This window comes from Arctopsyche grandis, chromosome 13 (assembly GCF_051622035.1).
Source record: "Arctopsyche grandis isolate Sample6627 chromosome 13, ASM5162203v2, whole genome shotgun sequence".
NCBI classification, from domain to species: Eukaryota; Metazoa; Arthropoda; class Insecta; order Trichoptera; family Hydropsychidae; genus Arctopsyche; species Arctopsyche grandis.
Genome location: NC_135367.1, coordinates 14,616,553 through 14,643,187, shown reverse-complemented (window position 1 = coordinate 14,643,187; position 26,635 = coordinate 14,616,553). Strand labels below are relative to the sequence as shown.

Below are 26,635 nucleotides of genomic sequence, written 5' to 3'. Positions count from 1 at the left end.
TCGTCAACTTGTCAAAACCTACCTAGTGTTTACAAACGTGTACATATGTATAAGCAAGTCATGTTGTATTCAAATTTGATATATTTGTACCAATTTTTAACAATAATCAGATTTGTATGAAGGTAGATTACAAATTCAGGACATTTTGATCGTGATTAAAGAAAAATAAATCTCTTGCTTATCATATACAAAGCAACCAGATCTCTATGTACATATAATATGTAGAACAGGAAGGGCGTTCTGAAACGTATCAAGATTAACTTTCCATTAGAAATAACGTAATCGTAATTAGAATGAAATCGCGTCAAATACAATATTGTTTTCTTAAAATTATGCCATTTAAATTGTTACTACCAACTTTTAGTACTAGTAATCTCACGTTCATACATATATGCACATATTATTACATACCATACCGCTCTATTTTGAGAGGAACAAAAATCGGTCTAGTAGGATCTCTGGTGTTCCCCGTTGCATTGTATGGAGTCGAGACATGAAACCTGAAAAAGAGAGAAAGGGAAATTCTAGATACATTAAAAATGTGGTGATGGTGACAGATGCTGAGCATACCATGGACGTCTCCATTCTCAATGAGATGTGAGTATCAAAGACACTTTCTACAACGTGTAGGAAAAGGATTATTTCTTACTTTGGCCATATGGCCAGGAATAACGTGGAGAGTCTGTAGAGGCTGGTAGTCACTGGCACGCCGGAGGGAAGGCGAGCAAGAAAACGGTCTCCCAAGAGATGGTCAGACCAGCTCATAGAACTGATTGTATTGTCCCTTAACGCTGCCTTCAACTTGGCACAGAACCGGGGGTAGTGGAGGTGGATCGTCCATCAAATTCTAGACATCAATAACCATGACGCTTAGCATACAGCAAACACGAAAGGAGAAGAAGAAAACTTAAAATATATCGAAAGATGATTGCAAGAGCAATCTTATGGTAAGAACACACTCAAAAGTGCGGCACGGGACGCGTACTAGCGGTGAGAGACATATCTTCAGAGGGGTTCCCCATATCAAATTCGGGTATATGTGTCTGAAACCGACTTCGCACATGCATATGCAATTCGTACGAACTTATTATTTCTATTTCGTTATTTCTACCACATTTCTTAAAATATGGGAATCGCCATTATCAATCTATGTCAATATAAGATAAAATATCAATGAAAACACTCCAGGGGTGAGGCCTGCGAAGGGATGCTACGGTACATTTGGCGTACCGGTGTACGTCTAGCTTTTTTTGCATGTGCACATCGTAGAAGCACGTGAAACGTGTCTTTTCTTCATCCCTGCGGCTTCTAGCTGAGAAGAGTATTCCTTCAGTTCTTTGTTAATTAGTACGATTTTATTATTTCGAGAAGTTTCTCTTGCATTTCTTCAAATATGGGAATCACCGTTATCGATCAATATTAAACCTATATCAATACAAGGATAAAATATTACCAAAAACACTTGAGGGGATGATTTTTGGACTGGGTGGAGCAGGAAAGATTATGCGTGCTAGCGATTTTTTTACACGTGCAAAACTATCTAAAACAAAATAAAACACGTGCTGCGTGCCTCTTTGTGTTTTCGCCCTAAGTCTTGTCCTGGTTTATATCGATAGAGCCTTGGGAGTTCACTGGTAAATAAATTAATTGGGAATATGTACCTACATACGTATATAATCAGGTTCTGAAGTGATTTTTGTTACATAACTGACATCTGTTTAGCAGTTGGAGTTGCGGTTAAGGTCAAAAACCGTGATCGTGCTCGTATAAAGATGTAATTGCTGAACAATGCGAACGATTCTTTCGCGTGAGATTTTTCCATTTGATTTCCACGTAGCTTCTTCACGCACACCTTGTCTCCGTTCTGGCGGTGTCATATCGAACCAAGAATCCGGAACTAAAAAGAAAAACATCACAAGATTAATAACGATCATCCGCGATAGAACGCTCTCGAGAAGATGTCTATCTCGGATACATCTGTATTCGATCCGAAAAAATTACACCGCTGAACATGATGTTTTTATTATTTGATACGTTCGCTTATTATGAAGAGCGCGCGTGATCCAAAACCATGCCACACATAAATATGTACATATGTACATACCTCAAAATCGTACCGACTCCTTTTTGTGGAATTTCAAAGACGGTAAAAGTTTGAAATGCTTCTTTTCAAGGGGACAGGACATTTGAATAATGGACCCGTTCGTTCCGCACGCTGAAACTTTACGGCTTTGACTACCGCGGTCGATGAAACTACCATTTTAAAATTCATTAATTCTCTTTGTCTCAATTGCGCCTCCGACGTACCGAAAAAACGGAGAAGCGAAACGAAAAAATCTCGGCTAAAATATTCCAAGAGTATAAAAGAGGAACGTTCCGTTTGACTAATTACCCAAATATTATCATTCCGCATACATAAATACCTAACTAATATAATAATTAATGCTTTACAGAGCTGAAATTGACCGGATGAGAGGATGAGGGTGATTGGGGGTGGTGGAGGTACGTCGAAACAATTAAGGGTGTGACCGGAAAAGGGATGGGTTTTAAATTATGCCCCTGGCTTAAATGATTAATGACTCGTTAGTCTCGATCTATTGAAATCCGGTTACAATCTATGTACATAACAAAGTATGTATAGTAAAAAATCGATTACTTAAAAATATTTTGTAGTTATCTTATTTCTCTTAAAGTTATCCCAACCTTCTACATATAATCTAAAATCTAGAATCTTCTAGAATCCTCATCATATCATAATCATAGATTGGCGTTGGGACGATGATTTTCGCAAAAAAATGGTTCATCATTGTCAATTACTATTGTCAACCATGATTTTTTGCTCTTTTGCTTTGTACATTCATAGAGCGGTTTATTGTTATTGAAAAAGCACGAAGCCAACGCCTAATTCTAATCATAATACTTCAAATTTAAGATTCCATTAAACAGTTAAAATACAACAATAGGTAGTGGCTGTTTTGTACCCGGGTTGACACGATGCGAATAGCTTGGACTAGTAGCTTGGACGTCCAAAACGTTCAAAAGCGATTGGATCACCTGTTGTGACGATACTTTTCGCAAAAAATGGTTCACTATTGTCAATTACTCTTGTCAACCATGCTGTTTTTCTACATGGTTGACAAGAGTAAAATACAACCAAAGGAAGTGGCTGTTTAGAACCAGGTTGACACGATTCGAGTAGCTTGGACGTCCAAAACATTCAAAAACAATTGGATCACCTGTTGTCACACTGTGAGGAACATCCAAGTTACTTGGTCCAAGCTACTCGCATCGTATCAACCCGGTATAAGAACAAGACATACTTTTAAGCAATTCATTTTGGTTGAAAGCGTGGAGGTAATAAGAGGAAGAGTCAGGATTCGACACTACGACAGGTTAAATGACATATAATGAAGACAAATGGAATTGTAGAAAGTCCAACCTTCTATCACCCATTCTCCTACCCAAAACTTTGCTATTTTTTTTCCTAACATTTTATACACGAGTGCGTTTTTGACATGGCTCACAAATCAAACTGACGTAGTGCATGTCGTGTTCATTTGTCATTGCCCGCATTTATACCCTTCTTGTGAACAAGTCCACAATCAATAAAACCAATCTACAACTATGGAACACCGACGGTCAATCAAAATATGGACGAACCTCAACAAATATGCACACACACCACACACTGATCTAATCTGATCTATAATAGTAATTGCTCTTACCATAACCGAACAAGGCGATGGCAACCAGCCGACATTGCAACACGCCTATGGTACATTAGATACTAAATTCAACCACCATATATAGTTTTAAACCATAGACCAAATCGGGCGAAATATTAATGGTCTCCATCTTCTCAAATAAATAACCACACATCATCACCTGTTTACTGCGTGGTCATTAAACGACCAAAATTTATACTATTAGCATGATTTACAACCTATCGATAGTGGGTACTAAAAAGACGTAGAATATAAATATATAATCAAATGTTTGACTTTTAAATGTGACGACTGGTTCGAGGCAAATATTAGTATTTTGCATTAGAGCAAAAAATGTGAAGCAAATTACACTGCACAAATATCCTATTTGATGATAGTACATGTACAGTATAGCGCCAGGTAAATTAGGTCAATTAATTAACACGTGTGTTTCATGAATATTCAACAACAATTACATAACATCCCCACCCATACGGTTAATTTAATTAAATTAAAAAAACGTCATTATGACCTTGTGACGTTAGTTTTCACGCTTTTTGTGCTAATTTACTGACTCGTCACATTGCTAACTCGGTTTATATTGTAAATTTTTAAAGCCGTTGCAGCCGTTTTCCATGATGATTTTAACACACATCAGCACTAATTCAAAATTTTAAACTATAGAATTTCAGCCGGGTAAACGAAAAGGAAGTGGAATGTGTATACAATTATTCAATTTCAATTTCAACTGTTACAGCGAATTAAATAGATTTCTTAATTAGTAAAATAATAAGAAAAAGTGTAAAAGTTCTTGTTTGAAAATAAGTACAGCGTTAGAAATTCATACTAGTGTAATTTAACTATGCAGAAGGTTTGTTTGCAAAACATTGACTTCTCACATACATATGTATGTAGACCGGTTCGAATACCAATATGGATTTATTTGAACCGGCTAATATAATAATGATCTTGATCTTACCGGTCGATGCAACAGACAACATCGGAAACGTACCGGTTGTCAATAAATTAAAAATATCTATATTGATTGGATCGACTTAAGAGTGAGAAAATTATAGAAGTCATCAAAAATACGAAAGAAAATACTTGTACATATTAATGTATTCACCATTAATATTCGATAAACTACCAATTTATACTACAAATCAACCTTTTCAATAAAATGGTTCAAAATATCCAAAAAAAATAGAGATCGAACAAACTTCAACTCATGTTGGCTTCTTTACTCAATAATCAAAAATGAGGCAAAGATTAGAGCAAAACATAAACATATATAAAGAACGGGCTTTTTTCGGGTGTAGTTTATATTTTGGACATGATTTTACTTACCTCTTATCTATTAATTAAGGACGAATACATACATACCAGTCAAGAAACTAATATTGTTCTCGCATTTTTTGAAAAGAAATAACTGCAATGAATACTTATGGTATAATAGTATCTGCTGTGCCCGTTCATTGAGACTGTTTATACTATATATTTGTATGCAATTAATGTTAAACTACATATGTAAATACATTTTTCTCTAAGTTACTTAAAAAACTAAATACTTTTAATCATTTTTCTCGTGACATTATTTAGCTGCCAGCAGGGATGTTTATTTTATTTAAAAAAGAATACTCTTAAAGAAGCCGAATAGTTAAAAACCGGGCTAATGTTTATTACGGACGGACGGATCGATGTGGTTAAATGTAAGTGCAAGCCTAAATATAAAAGTAGGTGTAAACCTCCCCGACAACCCCTTGTTAAGAACCCCTGTCAACTGCATCTATAGAAAAAAAAGGCAAAAAATGAACTAAGCTCAAAAAAAAAAAGCCTTGTAAAAAGCCAGCTTGGCCACCTCTGTTATACTTCATTTGAGCAAGAGGCATTAACTTTTAGAACTTGACCTATGTATGTTAAGACAAAAATGAATTCAAATAGAGTTGTGTAGGTATATGGTCAAGTCGCTATATACATACATACATATATTACTTACTACTTCCAATTTAAGACATCAATCGACGATATTCAAAACCTTATATAGAAGGCACCCACCTAAAACAATGAAGGAATGAAGTGAATCATTGAAAATTTCACACAACAGTAGCAAAATGGTACTCGAACATTATTACACCTAAATCGTTCGAATCAAAGATGCACAGCGTTTGGGATGCAATGAACATGTCATGGAGTGAGGTACAGAAACGCGATCGGAAACTGGGTGATCGCCATAAACAGTCACAGAAGGCACACGTGGCCGCCGTCAGCGTTTCATCTCCTAATATGGTATTAAAACAGCGCAAATTTTGCCGCCGAAGTCCGCAGACACAAACCCAAGCCAAATTTGGCTTAAATTTGGCACCGGAATGTCCTCGAGCACATCGTTGTTGCGAGCCAAGAAAATAAAGTACCAAAAAAAAAAAACTCACGCGCAATTCGTGACTGTCTTTAAAGAGCCCTTTCTAAACCCATCAATTTCTTTTAACGCGTTCTCTAAATCATCCCTTTCCCTCTAGCGATGGCTTATCTGCACGTTTTTGTGATTTTGTACCTATAGACCCACCTTTGATTGGAACTTTTTCCTTTTTCGTATTCACGTGTCATCGTTGATTACGTGTACTGTTCTGATCAAAAGATGTAACGTGACGTCTGAAAAATACAATGGAATTATTCAACTTTGGAATACTTAGGCAATGCCGTGAAAACGTGATGAAAGCATTTCACAAAAAGTATACGTATTATACAATGGATGTATAAAAATGTGTAAATTTTTACGTACACGTATGAAAAACGTAAACTTTGAGCAATTTTTAGATACAAATTGTAACGACACGATTGTAAAATACATATATATATATATATATATATATATATATATATATATATATATATATATATATATATATATATATATATATATATATATATAATATGTATTCTTCTATTTAAAAAAACGTGAAGGTATATTTGTAGAGGCTATTTATTGGTAGCTAAGCAATGGAATGGATCAAAATTGCAGATTTTTTTAGGCTACTACGAAAGTAAGAATCTCAGTCATATTGAAAATGTTAAAGAGAGCATGTGACAATATAAAAACTGAAGATGCAAATTTTAGAATAAACTCATGAGAGTTTATTCTAAAATTTGAATGAGAAATTTAAATGAGAGTTCTTATCGCACAGCTTCACTTAAGTGTGCGCGAGCAGGATACAAGGGGACTCGGTATAACGTCATGTAGTCCTTTTGTATCCTTACTCGCGTACACGTACATATATAATATTAACAGTAAGATCCTGGCCAATGCACAATATACTGATGAATGTATATATTTGGAAACTTAAATCTATCGGTAGCTAACTGTAAAATTAGCGATTTTCACTGCACTTTCGCATCCATTGCAACGAAAGAACGGTTCGCGAGCCGCGTAATTCACTTTTTGCACGGGGAAACCGCTCGGCGTGAACACACAGATGGACGGACAGACGTCGAAAAATTTCTTCGAGATGCGGCGCACGTCGTCGTTGTCTTCTTCTGAATATAATAATTGCACGAAATGAGTCCAATTCGTTTCTCTCACACAGGTAAGTGTTCCCATAACCGCGTAATACATTCGCACGACTCATTAATCATCATCGTTCTACCACTAGGAGATATTCGTATGAATTGTATGCTTTACCATGCATTCCAATGCACTTAAATTAACTGTTCAAAGCGCATGTGAACCAAGTCCAATAGTGCAATGTCGATTTTGAAATTGATTTTTAAAGGTACAACTCGATAGTTTTACTTCTAGCTTACATGGCCCCACACTCGTCAGTTTTTTTTTTAAGAATGCCAAGATGCTACACAAAGTCCGATGCACTCAAAGAAGTCTGGAACGCTGTATGCTTGACATAACGAGGAGAAATAGGAACCGGGATATGTGGATGAGAAGTATAACAAGGGTAGTGGATATAGTGTAGTGGATAAATAATAAAAAGCTTGTAAAAAAAGTGCTGGAATGACACTCGAGAGAATGTAAAAGGGTGAAAGGAAGCCCGCAAGGACGATAGGTGGATGAAATTAGAAAAATGTGTGGGGTGAGATGGATGAGAGTTGCGCAAAACAGAGACGAATGGAAGCGTGTGAGAAAGGCCTTCATCCAGCAGTGGATGTTGAATGACTGTTAATGATGATGATATTTATAACTAGATTTAGGCTACAAGTGGTTTTCTCTACACGCTCTATTGTCAATCTCTTAGATAGTATATGTTTTTACGAGCTTTTTTGTCCTCTTACTTTAAAAACTGATCTGAAACTTCCAAGAAATTGACAATTTCTAAGAAAAGAAACCGCGTTTATCCCGCCCCCCCCCCCCCCCTTTACTTATAACGAAAAGGCGACTACAAGCAGATGCTTTTGCAAATAACAATATCATAATCGCCATTCATGCATATCTATGACATATTTTCAAAATTTACTATTTTGAGTGATACATTGATCTCCATTGTTAATTTAGACAAATTATGCATTTAGTAATTATTAATTTATTTTTATTATTACCTAATATTGCATTTTTTGGTCTGCCAATCCGTGATTCCAGCATCGCCAAACCCTCCAACATCCGTTGATGTACCAACATAAAACCTATAAATGAAAAATTATGCTTATTATGAAGTTTATTAATAATTATATATGTATTTTTATCTGAAAACTATACACGAAGTTCCAGATGTCAAAATTATTATAGTTCCATTACTATATACTTAATCTAACTGCATAATATTGTAACAAGAATAAGTACATATTGAGTTAGTTCTTTTGAATTAAACTGTATATATGTATGTATATACTTAAAATAAATTATTGAGATAATCCTCACGAAAGCATTTCTCGCGGATTATATTAAATGCAATTGTTCACAATTCTCATGCACTTTTATCCGCTATTAAAATATTTTGTTACATTGTAGAGGTAAGTTTACACATATTAAATTTAATGAATAGAAATTTGGAGATTGATTGTACGATTTTTGAAATACATATGTATGTATGTATGTACTATATGTACATACTAAAAAAATAAAGTAAAGGGGAAAGTCAGCACATTTAGTACCTCATAAAACAATTCTAGTTGAATGTTTCTATCGACAGTTTTATGACGTGTCAATGTACCCATGTGTCGATTTTAAAAACCAATAATCCACCTCGTTAGATTTTGAGGAAACCTATCATAAAAAAACAGTAATCCCACTTTCGAAGACAATCGACACCTGTACGTACATTTTTAACGGTAAGCACACTAACCAGACATAGAAAGTGTACAGTTTTCCATCAAACCACTAATAGTAAACTTCCGTTGCAGAGAGTCGATTCGAAGAATGAAGTAATTCGTTCGTTGTGATTTATATTATATAATTGGGAAAAAATTCGGTGCCAAAAACTTTTCCAGACTGATTTTAGAAAGGAGAAAGAGAATATATCGCACGTTGACCGCTTGTTCAATGAACCGATAACGTCTACCTTGAACTTGAAGTCGTACGGAGCCAGTTTTTATTATTATAATATTATTCCTTTCACTGCTTAAGAACGCAGACTGCTCGCTTATCATTGAGAATATTAGCTTCTGACAGTTTCTGAATGTCACTCTTGATCTTTTTCGAATAAATCAAACAGGCAAAAGTCGCCCGAGGTTACTAGAAATTTGTCTTCACTCACACAGAAAATTTTTCATCAAACTATTGATAGCTTTGGCACGCATTTATTGGACATATGTACATATGTATATGTTATAATAGTATACGTATAATAAATACTGGTAAACGGATTATTTCGCACATTGCGATCGCGCACACGATATACGTTGTTATGAAAATCGCAAATACGGAATACTGGTAGTCGAGTTTTCGGGTGCCGGATGTTCCTCTGATAGATTTTTAGTGACATATATATGCGAGAGCGCTTTGTGCGGAATAATCACCGAACCATACATATGTACTATATGCCCATTAGTTCATGGGTCCCCCCAGAATGATAATTTTTTTTTTTTGGTATGTCATAGGGTATGGAATTATTTTTCCAGGGCCCGGATTCCTCTCAACGGCCCTGTGTGTACCTGTAGGTGCATATATAAAGCAAATATATAACAATATAAATAAAAAATCTATGAAATTACATATAACGAAATTACATTCTTCGAACCCAATATCTGTTGGAAGAATTGCTGAATTTATACAACAAAAGCAAGAAATGCTGGAACTGCTTTTCGCAAAATATGCATGTTCTGCGATCAAATTAAAATGCTAAAATTGTGATTCATAAATTTTTCTTGTTTCCCACATTAATGAAGCGTTTAAACGAGCGAACTTGAACATGACATAAACATTAATCTAAAATACATATTAGGATTATTAAAAAAAAACTTAATATTCAATTCTAACATATGTACATACTTTAAATTAAACAACATCACGTAATGAAATTTATTGATCAAGATAATGTTTATTAATACACTCTAACGCGAGCATTAGAATATCAAGGTTTCAATTACTATATTATTATCCAACTCATTCAACACATACATACATATTTGAACTTTCGACCTCTCCATGACTACAATAATAAATCAGAGTCAACAAATAATCAAACGTATAAGGTAGCGTGACAATCGAGACTAAAAGTTCCGATTCGGGAGCCTAATAATAGTTTTTAACCCAGAAAAGTGGGTCAAGTTGCACCCAAACGTTCTAATCAGAACCAAATCGATCCGATTGCTGATCAATTTAACCACAGAGTGTGGGTCGAGTGTGAGGTGTATAATAAAATATGTGAGTGCACAATGCAACATCCACAACACAACACAACACAAAAATTTCACCGTTTTCATCCACTTTCATAGAGACTAGGTTAATTATGCTGATTCGATTTTTCCCTACTCTCCATTGTGATAAAACGGCCCGGCCCGCGAGATCGCGCCTCGATTCGACACGACAACCTCTCATATTCTTTGTTGTTGCGCGAACAAGAAGCCATCTTTCACTTTTTTTCTGTTCAGGTGCGGAGGCGTTCGCATACACACCGAGAAGAAGAAGATCACCCGTGTGAAAGTACCCAATCCTAATCTTGTCGACGACTACTCCTATCTCGTCCCCAAAAGCAAAAATGTCTGTCTACAGACTTTTCTTTAAAAAAAACCAAATTACAAAGTTCCTCTCAAACTTGAGTACGTATGTATATCGAAAGCAATGGAAAAAAGTAAGGCAAAATAGAAAGCAATTTAAGAGGACTTGAGAGGTTTTCAACTAGCATTGTGAATAGCCCATAAGAGAATCCGTACATCAACTAAGTAATTCCTTCCCTTCCCGTGTAATCATTTCCTATTATACTTCTAGTTAAAATTAACTGAACAAAGACTTTTAAATGACGTGGTAAAATTACGGCACGGCACGCCTAAGTAGATTCCAGCTGTAATAGGCGTGTCTTCACGTCATTGCTAATTCATACGATCTTATTATTTCGACGAGTTTCTCCTACATTTTTTCAAATATGGGAATCATCGCTATCGATCACTGTCAAAACTATGCCAATACAGGGAAAAAATATCACCGAAAACACTCCAGGGGGTGAGTTTTGGCAAGGATTGCTATGGTATTGATTGGGCGTACCAGCGTTTTTTTGCATGTGCCAAACTATCTAAAAAAACACGTGCGCCGCATACCACTCTGTAGGTCTGCGCACTTGATGAGATTACGACTGTATACCTACATTTGTACATATGTATGTGTCTGGATATGGTCTTTTATATAGGAACAAAAATGTAATCGACATTTTTTTTTTTTTTCAAATTGGAAACTTTTTTTTATTGCTAAAGCTAAATTTTCCCTTTCCCAAGCGCATCAAAGTAAAATCATGAGTCAAACCTACAATATGTACAAGGAAAAAATATCGAAGAAAACATTCCCGGGGATTAGTTTTGTCAAGGATCGCGGTGGCATACATTAGGCGTGCTAACGTTTTTTTGCATGTGCAAAAATATTTAAAGAAAGCACATGCCGCCTACTACTCTGTCTCGACTTTTAAAATTATAACAAAATTTTATTAAAATTGATACTAATTAATTTTTGTAATATTGCTATTGCTATTAACTTATGTAGATTCAAATACATATAATATTGGACGATATAATTTGCGACTTATCAGAAATGTTGCAATTCTATACCTCGAAAATAATCAATGAAAACTTTGCTCCAATACGCAATAGCATGCCATGAAAAATTTAACTCAAACTTCATCAAGAGTTGCTCAGTTTCTCATATAAAGATACTTGAATCAAAAAATCCATTACCCAAGTCTTCTACAATTGAATTGAAGTTACACATTGGGCAATTTAAAATTTCGCAATATCAAAACTAGCCAAAAAGAATACAGACAATGTTGCAATAAGCTCAATGTAAATAATTACTCATTGCCTAACGAGCAGATGTTTATTATTTGATACAGTGAATAAAATATATAACGTAGAATGAAAACCCAGCGAGTGTTTAACCCTTTCACTGCCGACAGCTAGAAAGTTCCACGCAGGTATCGATCTGTTTTCAAATAAATGCCACTCATCCGCGTATGGGAATTTACATCATAATAATGATTTTGATTATAGTTGGAATGCGTAAACAAATCCGAGTCATATACCGAGGACATAATTTATCATTCCTTTTATAGGTTATATAAAACGGAGTATGTGTAAAGCATGACACAGTTACTGTTTATAGTAATGTTGGATACGAAATTAAAAAACGTAATATCCATATACATAGGATCAAAGTCAAATTAACCCTTTTTCAATTAAATCGTGAATATATTATATTACACTCGTATATTACTAAGTCAACACAAATAAATCAATCTATCCAAGAGTAATCTTTACATTTCTCTTCGTTTTCTATAAATTTATAGTCCATATATTTAAATGAATTTTGTTTCTATAGATAGGTTAAAGTTTGTCAACGACTTTCGTCTACGCGCTACGGATTTTGTCTATGAGCTCCCTTTATATAAAAATATGGTATTGTCAAGTTTAATAATTCTAGTCTGAGCTTTGCATATTTATTTTTTAATGACAATTTTGCTATGAGATTATAAATTTACTCAAGAGAATGAAAAGGGTGAAAGGAAGACCGCAAGGAAGATATGTAGATGGAAAAAATTAGTTTGAGGTGAGATGGATGAGAGTTGCGCAAAACAGAGACGAATGGAAGCGTATTAGAGAGGCCTTCATTCAGCGGTGGATGATGACTGGCTGTAAATGATGATGATATAGATTTAAGTCATATAAAAGAAAAGCATAAATAATATAAAATAAAAATAAAATGTTTGCTATGGTGAAGCGACTAACTTTGAAATTGCTTAAGCCTTAAAAATAAACAAATGAATTACATTAATATTTGATTTATTACTTGTATTTATGTACTTATATAGTTTTTTACTTTCCACATAATTTTTTCCATAGCACACTTAATCATAAGTATTTATGGCTCACAGAGTTGCCGGTTTTCGGCATTCAAATTTTCCCATAAGAACAATGAATAATAATATCGGATGCGACTTCGCGGTTGCTTTACGGATCCTATTCACAAATTCCGATTATGTTGATTTTGGAAACGAAATGGGCCCGCCCCAGAGGTGTTCAATCCGCGAAATTTATCGAAAACGAAAAACATTTTCTCGGAAGTATATAGTACCAAGTACCAGACCAGGTCCGTCGCCTAGCGACAAGCTGGCTAGACGTCGCCCGGGGCGGCACGACAAGTGAGCGGCAAAAAGTGTACATCGGTATTGATCGGCACACAGATGTTGCTCATTGAAACTTATATCAAATTCCAATGAAAGATTTAATCAACTTTAGGTATACATTCACAATAATATTGGAAATTTTAATGAGACTGTCCTTCAATAGGATAGTTTTAGAATCTAAATCTAAGTTATATTTTTAAATCACTAATGATGTGAAGAATGTTAATAGATTAACAGGTGCTAGTAGCAAGGTAATGGTTAATCTCTATAATTGATTTTCACACTACGCATGAGTGATTGGTATCATTAATCTTTACTGTAATTAAAAACATAGATATATATGTGTATTAAAATAGTAGAAAATTATTATCAAATTAGCAAAAATAGAGCTAATTTTAAATGCAGCAAGTTTATCAAGTATTCACCATACGAAACGCTGTATGCTTGGCATAACGAGGAGAAATACGAAGGTGAGAGGTATGACAAGAGTAGTGAATAAAGTGGAGAGAGTGAAGAGATTGAAATGGCAATTGGCGGATCGCGTAGCTAGAAGAATGGACGAAAGGGGAACTTTAGTTCACCTTTCTTCTTTAAAAGTGCTCCATTCTTCTTTAGAAGTGCTCGAATGGCGACCAATAGAATGTAAAAGGATGCAAGGAAAACCACAAGTTAAATGGGTGAACGAAGTAAGAATTAGATAGATGATTGTTGCTCAAAACAGAAACGTGTTTGAAAGTCCTTCATTAAGCAGTGAATGTTTAATGGTTAGAATTGATAATGGTGATGATAATAACTAGTCACCGGACCCAGAAGGTGCCGCGTATTGTTCAAAGGTTGTAAATGCATTGTTAAAGGTTTGCCGAACCTTTTTTACAAAGGATTTACAACAATGGAATAATGGATAGCACTGTGACTATCCTACCTCTAATAATAACAGTAAAAAGTAAATAGACAGTTTAATGTTTCAAAATCTATCTCTTCCTCTCGTTCCTTCCATGAGCCCAACGACAACGAATAATCTTAATTATAACGAATTTAATATCTCATTAAAACGTATCCTTTACTAGCATATAATTTATTTGAATTGCCGTTATATTTAACGGATAATAATACTGTGTTAATTATGTGTACATAAGAACGCTATTGACAACTTCGCACGATTACTTTGTGAGAAAATCGATTGTAGAATAGGTATATATTTCCGTAAATATATTATATTATTTTTTTATAAACTGTGCATTTTATATATGTACATATCTGAGTACACAACAATAAATTTCGCTCAAAGTATCGACCGATAATAATCTCATAAGCAAACAAGTCGGAAATACTACAAGCCGATTACATACAACCGTAAACAATCAATATCGTATTGACATTGAACAAATATGATATTTTGATAATATTCCCTATCGTTTTTCAGAAAATGAAAAAAAAAGTTTAATACGTTAAACATGTATGCAGTCTGATATAAGTTTTATAAGGAATCAATCAATTTTCTAGGAAAATAAATTGAAAACGAGATTGCCTGTAATGTGTAATATAATATAAAGTATAATTTCTTAGTGCAGTGGGATATATTCGGATTTTTTGTAGTTAGATAAATATGTATGTATCATACATATATATATATATATATATATATATATATATATATATATATATATATATATATATATATATATATATATATATATATATATATATATATATATATATATATATATAAATATATATATATATACATATATGTACATACATATTTTTTTATTTATATATTTATAACAGGAAGGAAGGCCTGACAGGTAAACCCGATGCGCCTTCTTAGCCAATAACAATTACATATACACATATTATATTTATACATACACAACAGTGGCGTGCGGTGAAATTCTCTCTTTTTTTGTCGTACAGCCTTACTCAATGTGCGCGAGCAGAATACAAGGGGAACAGCCTGTTCCTCTTGTACCTGCAGTACTGAGTATTTCTGCAGTACTGCTGGTTAAACTTAAATATTTGTAACTGCAAGTCGGTCATTTCCTATCAGAGTTTGCCAATTTATCTGATTCTCATTGAAACGGAGGGCATTGTACATGAGCACACCCCTGTGAAAGACACCACCTGTCTTATTTTTTCTTACTCTACCTACAACTAAATTGTTCTTATTTATAGTATACTAGCTATGGATTTTGATCAAAGTATAAAAATATATATATATGTATTTACCACCCACACTAGGGGCGAAAAGACACTGAGTAGTATGGGACTTGCAGAATGCATATGTTTGGGACGTCGCACGTGTATGCATATCCATATGCAACCAACAAGTTTCTCCTACATTTCTTCAAATATGGGATTCACCGTTATCGATCACTGATAAGCAAGAATAAATACATATATACAAGGATTCAACGAAAACACTCAAGGGGTTGAATTGGGACTGTGCACCATGTATATATGTATATGGACTAGAGGTGCTGCTGTTTTTCGGATGTTTAAAAGTATCTAGTAAAAAAACGTCTACCACGTACCACTCAGTGTGTTTTTGCCATAAAGGTCTGGTTTCACTTTAAGTGACCAGTGACTAAGGGAAGGTGGTTAAGTTTGCTTTTGCACAAAAAAAAAAAGGTTAACTAATGTCAATTACTATTGTCCTATAAAGTAAGAGAGCAAAAAAAAGATTGACAATAGTGAATCCTTTTTTTTTTGGGCAAAATCAACTTGACCGCCTTTCCTTACTAGCGACCATGCAAAATTATAAAAAAATGACACACCCCTAAATATAAAATAAAAATGTAGAAAAAAATTGTCTCAGTCCAGAGAAGTTATACGGGAATCGTTCGGAGCGAGGAAAATGGAGCCAGATTTTAGCCCGTGTGCAACCAAGGTATTCATGACCTGACGATGATATTTCTGAATCTTCAAATTAAGGGGTTTCAATACCTGATTGGGCTCGACTGACTTCGTCCAATGCACCGGAGACGGTTGCGCGCACGCTTGCGGTTAATCGCATAAAGATATTGGAGCAATTAAAGCCGGCGACCGGTTGTTGCTTTTTTCTTCTTCCACCGCATCCAGGCCATGTGGACCAGCGACCATGAAATTTAATGAATTATTTGTTACCGAGCCGACTGGACCGGTACATTTTATTCGCACCTCATGAGACGCAGCCGTTGCACTCCGGCTGCTGGCTGTCTACCTGCCCACGTCTACCTCCACGTGTCACACTCATTCATATATGATATTATAATCAATGCCGCATATGTGTTGTATAATTACTAATTAGTATTATCGAAGATATCTATAATACATTCAAAGGTATATGGATTATCCTCTACATTATACAATCGATGAGCAATTAGTATAACAGGTAGATTTCATATTCTAGTAAGCTTGTATGTAATCGATATTTTCTGGAACAATGGATGTGCTTCTATTCAACAACTTATATATGTACTTTTCCATTAAAAACAACGTTTTTAGTGAGTGGAAAGAGCTATTGGATCCATTGCTATGCAGTGCCGGCCTTACACCCTATGGGCCGGGCCGCGCCGTGCGACTTGCGAGCGACTTGGTAGAGGGCGACCAGACCAATACATGCAAGTAGATGGGACATGCCACACCTTGTCAACTTGTTTGTCGCACGCATTTCCATACATATTTTCGTGTCGTGCAACTATTCGGCCGACAAAGTTGCACGGTGCGGCCCGGCCCTATGGCGTCCTTGGGCAATTTTTTCTAAGCGCCCTTAGAAAATTGTGACCAATTATTTTGTGACATTGAAGACCGGAGATGCGGCCCCCCCCTAAAACCGGCACTGTTGCTATGCATACTATGGTTAACACTATTGTAATTATATTTTATTTTTATTTTTACATTCATTTAACATTAACCAGCAATATATTAGACTAGTGGTAAGCAAATAATGCTTTCGAACAAAATGGTCATGGGTTCAATCCCACCGGTCGCTGCTGGCCATACTCCAGGTCGGTCGAGAGTTTGCCAATTTATCTGATTTTCATTGAAAAGTTTCCGATAAAAAGGTTTCAACCTTTACTCTAAAATTTCGAGTTTTCAGCATCTCAAATTTCGCTGATTTGTATAAAATACTACAAACTTGACCATATATGTACCTGTTCATGTTAATTTATATTTGTATTTGCCTTGTATAATACTCCTGTACAATGTTTGACCATAGATGTGTTTAATTTAAAAATATATATGGGTGCATACATTAAAAATAAATAAATAAATGTTACTCATATGTTTGGCCACAGTGGCATATTGGATCACTCTGTAATGCCACTGCGGTATAATAAATAAAAAAATCTACAAATAGGTGCCATGACAGGTATCCCCAAGGTCAAATTTTTATACTTAAATACTAAACATTACAACACAGTTATTTTTAAACAATACTATACCTATGGACAAACTGGAACAATCAAACAGGGGCTTCATTTCAGCTTTTCCCAGGGGGGGGATCAAATAATGAAGAAAAATGAATACAGGTTTCCAATTTGTTCGGAACAATTTCAACAATGAAATCGGATAAATTGGCAAACTCTGTTAGGAAACAATCGACCTGGAGTCGCATATATTCAAAGTCTGGTCAGCAACACTGGGCCAGGGACTGAACCCATGACCATGGCCAGTTGAAAGCATTATACGCTTACCTTCGAGCTATGTTGCTGATTAATAAAATATACTAGTACATTTAATAATCAAAGGACTAGAAGCAGGAAAGAAATGTTACAAATCTAAAAAAATATCAGGCCGAGCCCTTTCTGGAAATAATGTAATATACATAATATGAGTCTTAGAATATAGATACGTATACTTTTAGCTCGTTACCAAGTCGAGTGTGTTTGTTTATTAAAGTGAGCGAATGCATATTCAATTGTATCTAAGAAGAGAGAGAGAAAGTGTCTCGAGCCGAAAATATCGAACCTTTTTTTGAAAGCTCTCGAGCCCATAAATAATTGATGAAACCGAAAACGTATGTAGACATCTACGGCAAGTTCAATGTCTCAATATTGGTCCCTAGACGTTCAAGTGCTCCACATTTGTGTATATTTAAGTTCAGAGCCAAATTACTACACACTCGACTATTAGAAAGGAAAACACGACCCGAATGAATATAGATTGCCTTTCACGGTCAAAATGTTTAGACACGCTAAATGTCAAACGCTTTTTGACAACAATAAATAATATACAATAAATTACAGCGATAGCTCAAGTCGGTGAGAGTTTAACTCTAGATAAAAAGGCCAAGAAAACACTAAAAGAATGACAATTTTTATTACATACTTATTTTTCTGACACGATACGAGTGGACTCGTAACGTGGTAACAATCGATTAACGTCCGAGTGAACAAATTAGCGTACTCGATTTGAGTGCATTCGTATCTAGTCAACCCTGTATTACGAGTCATTAGTGAAAAAGTTCTCATATGTACATACATACATATATCTATACATACATATATGTATGTATAGAAAATGAATGTCTGTTTGTCTCTTTGTCTGTCTCGTATAAGCTCCTAAACCACTCTTACTGTAAAAAAAATCGCCCAAAAACAGGAACGGAAACGAGAATGAATAGCATTGCAACGCAATAATTTAAAATGTTTTCGCGTCCCGACCTGCATTGCTAGGGTAAAATAAACAAACAATTGAATAATTTCAAATGTGCTCGCTCCCTGCATTTTTCCGACAAATGGGAACGGGAACGAGAATGAGAACAGGAACGGGAACGGGAACGGGAGGAGTCACCTAGGCGTGCCGTGCCGTACTTTTGAGTGTGCTCTCACCGTAGTGTTGATTACTATAAATTACTGGCACGTCATTTTAAAGTCAATGTTCATTTCATTTTAATTTGAAGTATAATAGGAAACGATTACACAGGAAGGGAAAGAACTACTTAGTTGATGTACAAATTATCTTATGGGCTTTTTCTTAATGCTGGTGGCTGAAAACCTATCTACTTCTCTTACATTACTTTCTATTTTGCCTTACTTTTTTCCATTGCTTTCGTTATGTATGTATGTACATTGTGCATACATACATACATACTCAAGTCTGTAGACAGAAATTTTTGCTTTTGGGGATAAGAGAGGAGTAGTCGTCTACAAGATTAGGATTGGGTAGTTTCACACGGGTAATCTTCTTCTGATCGGTGTGACGCTTTTTCATATTTGCAATGCCACGAGGATACGCCCACTACAGCTGTAGTCTATTTAGGCACGTTGTGCCGTACGATTTAGTGTGTCTTAATTCACGGAATATCAGATTGCTATAAAATAATGAAGGATGCTATTTTAAACTAATAGTTCTAATTTAATTTCTCGTACAATCGAATGAAAAAACAAGATTTCCCATCATTTTTTTAGGAACTTGAAAATTAACGGGCACCATAAGATGAAGATGCTAATGTTAGAATCTTTCCATAAGACAAATTCTTGACATCTATTACTATTTTTTTTATATACTGAAAAGAACTTCGCTGAAAGAATTTCATTCATATACAGGGTCGTAGAGAAAAAATCCAGGCCCCAGTGCAAATTTGAAAATCCGGAACCCCCCTTGACCCATTTTAATAAAAAAAAATTTCAAAATATGTAAAAAAAAAGTGATATGAGTATTTAAATTAATATCGTTGCTAATTAATGAAAATATATTTCATATTAATTTATGTAAATAAATACAATACAGTGAAACAAATGAAATTAATTAAATACAACAATAAACTAACAACACATAATATGAAAAATTAAATAATTAAAGCACATACATATGTATACACACGTTAAAAAAAATTTCATTTAAAAAAATAATGCTATCATACATGAAATAAAAATTAAACATATAACATAAAAAAGCCGTAAAAAATTAACATAGTAGATAATAATGTATTGAATTTGGGATGATTTTTTCTGTGAGAGCTTTTTAAAATGTCTCTATATACGTACATATGTACATACATATACATACATACTTCAGATTGATACATGTTCATTATGGGTTAAAATAATCAACATAGAAAACAGTTGAATAGTAAAAATGACTTCGTAAACGACAAATATTATTAATTTAAAAACTAACTTTGATTTGAAATATACTAAATCCAGTCTACCGTTCGCAATTATACAGCAAAATTTTAACATGTTTAAATAACAATAATAAATAATAATGTCGAAAGACAAACGGATACTTTTAACGATTAAAATCAATCATTTATTAGTATATTTCTGTTCAATTATTCTAGGAATAGCACGTTCGCAATTTTAAGTTAAAAGTTTCATAGCAAATTTGCAAATAGGTGGCTTTGCAACTTTTGTTTATTTTTGTCAATAACTTCAGCGTCAAACAAGTATGTTTGAAGCTGATGGTCAATAAAATACCATTATACACCTACATATGTATGACTATCCCTACGGCATAAATGTTGATACTGAAACCACTACGCATCATTACAAAAATGATATGCAAAAAAAATACTGAAGATGATTGTCAGGCCGTTCATTTTATTATTGTTCAGAGCCACTTTACACCATGTTCAAAAATATGATAACAATAAGATACATAGCAATGGCGTTCGCTCGATCATAACAACAGAGGAAAATCGTGAGAAATGGGTCGGAAACATTTCCTCGTCGTTTGCTGTTTTTTTCTTATTTTTTCCTAAAAACAATTCATTGTTTGTATGAGACGCTCATCGGCGAACTTGAACGTGGCGAATGTGAACTTGAACGATGCACGCCCCTTCTGCAGAAAATTCAATGAACTTTGCCTTCTGGTAAAAGTGAACCGAGTCCAAAAATCTTAGACAAATAAGCCATATTCCCATTCGAAGCTAAAACCATTAAAAATGTATAAACCATATGAACTAACAAGCTGGGTTAAGCACAGCTTAACCTACAACTCGTTTCAATACCACAATATAATGTGTATTCAATACCAAAATAAATGACAATTTTCTTTACTTTTATATTATATTAACCGATTTTCATAGACTGGGATTTAATACATTATTTAAAGGTTGTTTGAGTGTCATGATAAATTCGAATGCTTTGTAAATGTTTAGTTAGCTAATCGTGGGATTTGTCGTGGATTGAATTCGTAAACTGATGATTGAAGGATTAACTTGTTAGTGTTGAATTTCAAATGGGTATTTTATATAAAGATGCAGGAGATTCAAAGGTATCTGCTTATATATATTTTTAGTATGGTTTATTTATTTAAGGAATAAGAAGTGAAAAATTAATTCAATAATAAAATAGAATATTGTAAACAGGTGAGTAAAATAAATTAATATATTTTGAATTGCTTCAAAGTAAAATCTTTCGATTAATCGGTAACTCAATTAACTGAAGCCTATCGTGTGACTGGAACCAGTAACGATGTTATTAAATATGATAATACACTTCAGAGTAAAATTTACTTTTAAAATGCTATTCGATTGATGTGTGTGAGACAAAAAAGTGTGAATTGTCTATAAAATAGTTCGTAGCTCGCTGTTTGATTTAATGCAAACCACTAAGAGGTTCCCGAGTTCAAGCCCTGGGTTGACCTCAATTTAAAAGAATTTATATAGTGCTGCTGGTCAGACTTGGATATGTATTTGTGACTCCAAGTCGATCGTTTCATACCAGAGTTTTCCAGTTTATCTGATTTCATTGTTGTAACGGTTCCTCATCATAAATTAACAAAACCATCCTACCCACTATGTCAACACTACATATTTTAATACATGGGCTTGTAGAACATAATTTATTAACAATACAAAGCATTTAAAAATCAATATATTTGAATATGATTTCAAATTTATATATGTACAGGTTTAATACTATAGGTGTCGCTCAAGGGCATCAAGGGAAAATATAAATTTAAAAAAAATTACTAAAATTATGTGTAAAAATGCAATTGACCAATTACATCAATGTATGTATGTATGTATATATTATTGATGTACCGCAAGTCCTCGGTGAGTATCGATCTCAACTTTCATCATTAAGTCTATCAGTGAGAGTAACTGTAGCTTGTCGCCGTAATTGAGATTGGATACTGAAAAGACCAGTTCGTCCAGTTGGAATCTGCAAGCATTTACGCCAGTCAATTACCTGTAAGTCAGTTTAGTTTTAAATTTAAAAAAATTAACGAACGAATAGCAGTCACTTATTTTCTTTGAATATTCAAGTTAATAATATTTGAATATTCAACATAATCGAGTGATTCTACTTAATTTTTCAACGTCAAATTCACTCGTGCAGTTTTTCAGACATATTCCATTAATTTTACAGTTTAGTTATCAACGAGCAGTAATTAAAAAGGCGTCGGCTAAGATCGGACGATAATCGTCCGTAATGGGTTGTAAAATATGTATCATTATACATACATACGATCGAACTGGAACTTAATTATTTCTTATCATTAACAAAAACGCTCCGTTAAATTGAATATTAACATACCGTCAAATTAGAGAGGCTGTATCGAAGGCTGTAGACCTCTTTTTATTTCTGCATCCGAAAAAAGCGAACCGAGACATATTTATGTATGTATGTATGTTATGTTACAGGCAATGCATATTTGTATTCTGCATACATACATACATATATCACAACCAGCAGCAAATCTCAGTGGTTAGTGTGTAATGCTTTCAACTAAATACTCACGGGTTCATTTCCTGGTCCGGTGCTGCTGGCCAGACCTTGGATATTTGACTCGAGGTCGATAGTTACCTATCAGAGTTTGCCAGTTTATCGGATTTCATTGAAACGCTTCCAATAAATTTGCAACCTGTCCTATTTCTTGCGAAAATTTGAGTTTTTAGCATCTCGAATTTGCTGATATATAAAAAGTTTGGCAAATTTGTCCATAAATGTCTATATGGTGCTCTGTAAAAATTGTTTATGGATGTTTGTAATTGGCCAGCAAAGCGCATAGGGGGTTACCTGGTACCTGGCCTTCCTGGTAGATCCACGACGAAACGTCCCCGGACGAAACGCTGAACAATACAACGTCCCCGACAAAATGATAACACTGCATAATGCCTATGGATAAAACGATATCGCGACATAATGTCTACAGATAAATTATAACGCAACATAATATGACATTCACATGTTTAAAAACGAATTTTTTGACGAGAAAAAGGTGCAAGAATTCAATAAAATGAGTGATGACGAAAATCTATACACGTCCTTTGACATTTTAATAAATGAATATTAGATAAACCAGTCTAAAGAACATTTAGTACTGTGCTAGTCATTGAGTTATTAAAAAAAAAATTATAGACACATGTACTATTGGGTGGATGGTGATTAGTAGTCACCGGAGTCTGAGGGGGCCGTGTATTGTTCAAAGGTTGTAAATGCATTGTTAAAGGTTTTCCGAACAATGGATAGCACTGTGACTATCCTACCTCTACTTATGAGTCATAAGAATCATAAGAACTTTCGAATTCTTTGTACTAATAAGAAAACAATGATTTTTTCACTTTCTTTATTGTTAACCTTTAGTGGGCGTGATTTCTTTCTTCTTTTGAGTACACTAAATTAAAATTTTTGGTCGTTATAATTATTTTTTAGTATAAATTGTTTATATTCTTTCCAATCATTTTGTCGGGGACGTTGTATCGTTCGGCGTTTCGTCCGGGGACGTTTCGTCGTGACATCCTTCCTGGTATGTATATACATATGTATAAATAAATAAATATGCATATAATTACTTAAGTATATAAAGTATTAAGAAATATAACAGATGAAAAGCTTCCAGTATCTGGATAATGAAATGCCGTCACTAAAGAAAGACAGACAATTATTAGGAGCAGGCCCGTTTTTAGAACTCTCAATTTAGAAAACATATGGTAAAAAAGACTCAAACTTCCAGATGACGTATATAACGAAAATCACGAGGAATTACAGCAATTCCAAGCAATATTCACACAGTGTAATTAAAATTCACAAAATTTTATATATTTTCTGTACATTTTCAAAGTATATTTTCTGAAATGATGAATGCGCATTGCTAGTAACACGCACATACACACACACACATATGCCAAAAGTAAAATATAATAACAAGTAGGTGAAAGTGCTCGAGATTCAATATCACAATATGTATGTGGGCATTAAAGTAGGCAACATGGTTGAAAAACGCATTGTTTTTCCGGCTATTCCGCCGTCTGGCCGACAAACTAGCGTGATGATACGTCCAAAATTGGCCTATTGTAGGCGCGAGGCCGATTAATTGATAGTAAAAAAAAAATCGTTTCGTGAACACTCTCTCTCTTCACATTGCATTTGAGCGTAATGTTAATGACTTATTTATATGAGAATAGGAACACGGCTATTATCACAAAAATACCAATATACATACAATGTATGTATCTTCAAATTTAATAGCAGCGTGCAAGTCGATGGAAATGGGCCATTGTGATTGGAGATTTTGAATCAATTTACATATGTATGTATGTTTATGCTTACTGGTTTCATTTTTCCCGACTGTTCACATCATCTCTGCATCCGCAGAAGCATTGCAATCACTAAGTACATACACCAGAGGCGTGCCATGACTTTTAAAACAGGGGACTAGGTATGGGAAAATATATATTTTTAATTTTTGAATTATACATAATAATCTGTCTCGAAGTGACGAGTATAATTTTTCATTTTTGTGCTAACAGAAATATCCTAAGTAGCCTAGCTTTCTTAATAACATCGCGATTTGTTCTGAGGGAATCCCTTGAGCCGAGTCCCTTGCCATATTTTTACCCAAAAAGTTGTGTAAATATGTGCATTTAATAACAAAAAAAAATAGTTCAGAATAATGTTTGATAGACACAAATCAGAATATTCTTAGTGCAAATTCCATCAATGCTTGAAGAGGCTAGTAAATTAAAAAAATGTTTTATCTTCGACGGCACACCCATACATAGCAATTCGTTAGTACCTCGAAGGGAACAGAATTGAGACGGCGAGTCCGTGCAAGCGAACAACGCGGCGGACCATTCCATAACAATCCAATACCATTAACCACTACCTCAGGTAGGGCCGATCCCGGTATCCGAACTTCACTAATCTAATTCAATAGCATCAATATGAATAACGATTTGAATTTATTGTAATTGAATTGTTGACATTTCAAAATCTTAGATAAACGATTTTAGGAGACTAGACTAGTCTCTTGACTAGTCCAATGACGGCACGCCACTGACATGTACATAATCGATTTTAAAAAATCTGAATGCAAAGACAAATTATATATAAACACAGAATAAACGAAAGTAAGAACCACAACACGGCGGAAATCAATTTGCTTTGAAAATTAAACATTTCCGACGAAAGTCACGTTGCTTTTAGCTGAATTTGTCGCTTTTCCGTGTTTCAATAAAGCCTCTAGCGTTCGAATTAAAAATTATCTCACAAATGTTTTCCAAATTTCTCTTTAAATTTATATTAGGTACAAAAGTAAATAATGTACTAAGTTATAAAATTTCAAAAAGATTATCCATTTTTTTTAATCGACCACTGCTGTAGCTGTTGGTACGGCAGTGGTTGAGTATAAGCTCTTGCCAAAATTTGGTTATCTCTTACAAAATCATTATCTTTGATCATTTTTCTAGTAAATAGTATTTTTATAAAGTACACATGTAACGTGATAAGATGGTTAGATCAAATTAAAGAACTGACGGGATCGTCCCTAAACGCTACTTTCAACATGGCACAGGACCGTGAAGAGTGGAGGCGGATCGTCCACTGAATCTCAGATGATAGAAATGACCACAACTCTCAGAATTGACCAAACGTGACAAAAAAAGAAAACATGATAAAATTCTTTTGAACAAATAAATACTTGATGGTTAATTAAACTTATCCAAATCCAAGGGTAATTTGTTGTTCCAGATCCTTTACCTTGTGCATAATATTTGGAATATGAGACGTGGCTGATATTTTTTAACGAATCTACAACCCTAGATTTGGTTAATTACGAAAGGATAAATTTATTCCAGAATATATACAAATTATATAATTCATTCTGCCCCTGAAGTTTCAGGAATGTTTTCACATTTTTGATTAGTTCTTTTATATTAATTAATAATATGAAAAGGGTTACAATTTGAACCAAGCAGTTAAGTATCTACATCAAAACATACAGATGTGT

At 34.3% G+C, this 26,635-nt stretch overlaps 1 protein-coding gene across 1 annotated transcript; it reads right to left on the bottom strand.

Moving 5' to 3' along the window:
• Positions 1 to 411: 411 nt before the first annotated feature.
• Positions 412 to 26,193, bottom strand: LOC143921612 (uncharacterized). Its single transcript, XM_077444964.1, has 6 exons — positions 26,164 to 26,193; positions 25,424 to 25,552; positions 23,425 to 23,554; positions 8,247 to 8,330; positions 1,666 to 1,897; positions 412 to 500 (listed from the first exon to the last, which is right to left on the bottom strand). The coding sequence occupies exons 1-5, from the start codon at positions 26,191 to 26,193 to the stop codon at positions 1,719 to 1,721; spliced, it is 552 nt and encodes a 183-aa protein (XP_077301090.1). The 3' UTR covers positions 412 to 500; positions 1,666 to 1,718.
• Between the last annotated feature and the right edge of the window lie 442 nt (positions 26,194 to 26,635).

Coding starts and splice junctions, on each gene's coding strand:
- LOC143921612 (XM_077444964.1), bottom strand. CDS start 26,193: ATGTTGAAAGTAGCGTTTAGGGACGATCCC. Junction 25,553..26,163: donor TAGCGTTTAGGGACGATCCC/GTCAGTTCTTTA, acceptor CTATTGAATTAG/ATTAGTGAAGTTCGGATACC. Junction 8,331..23,424: donor CCAGGAAGGCCAGGTACCAG/GTAACCCCCTAT, acceptor TTTCATTTATAG/GTTTTATGTTGGTACATCAA.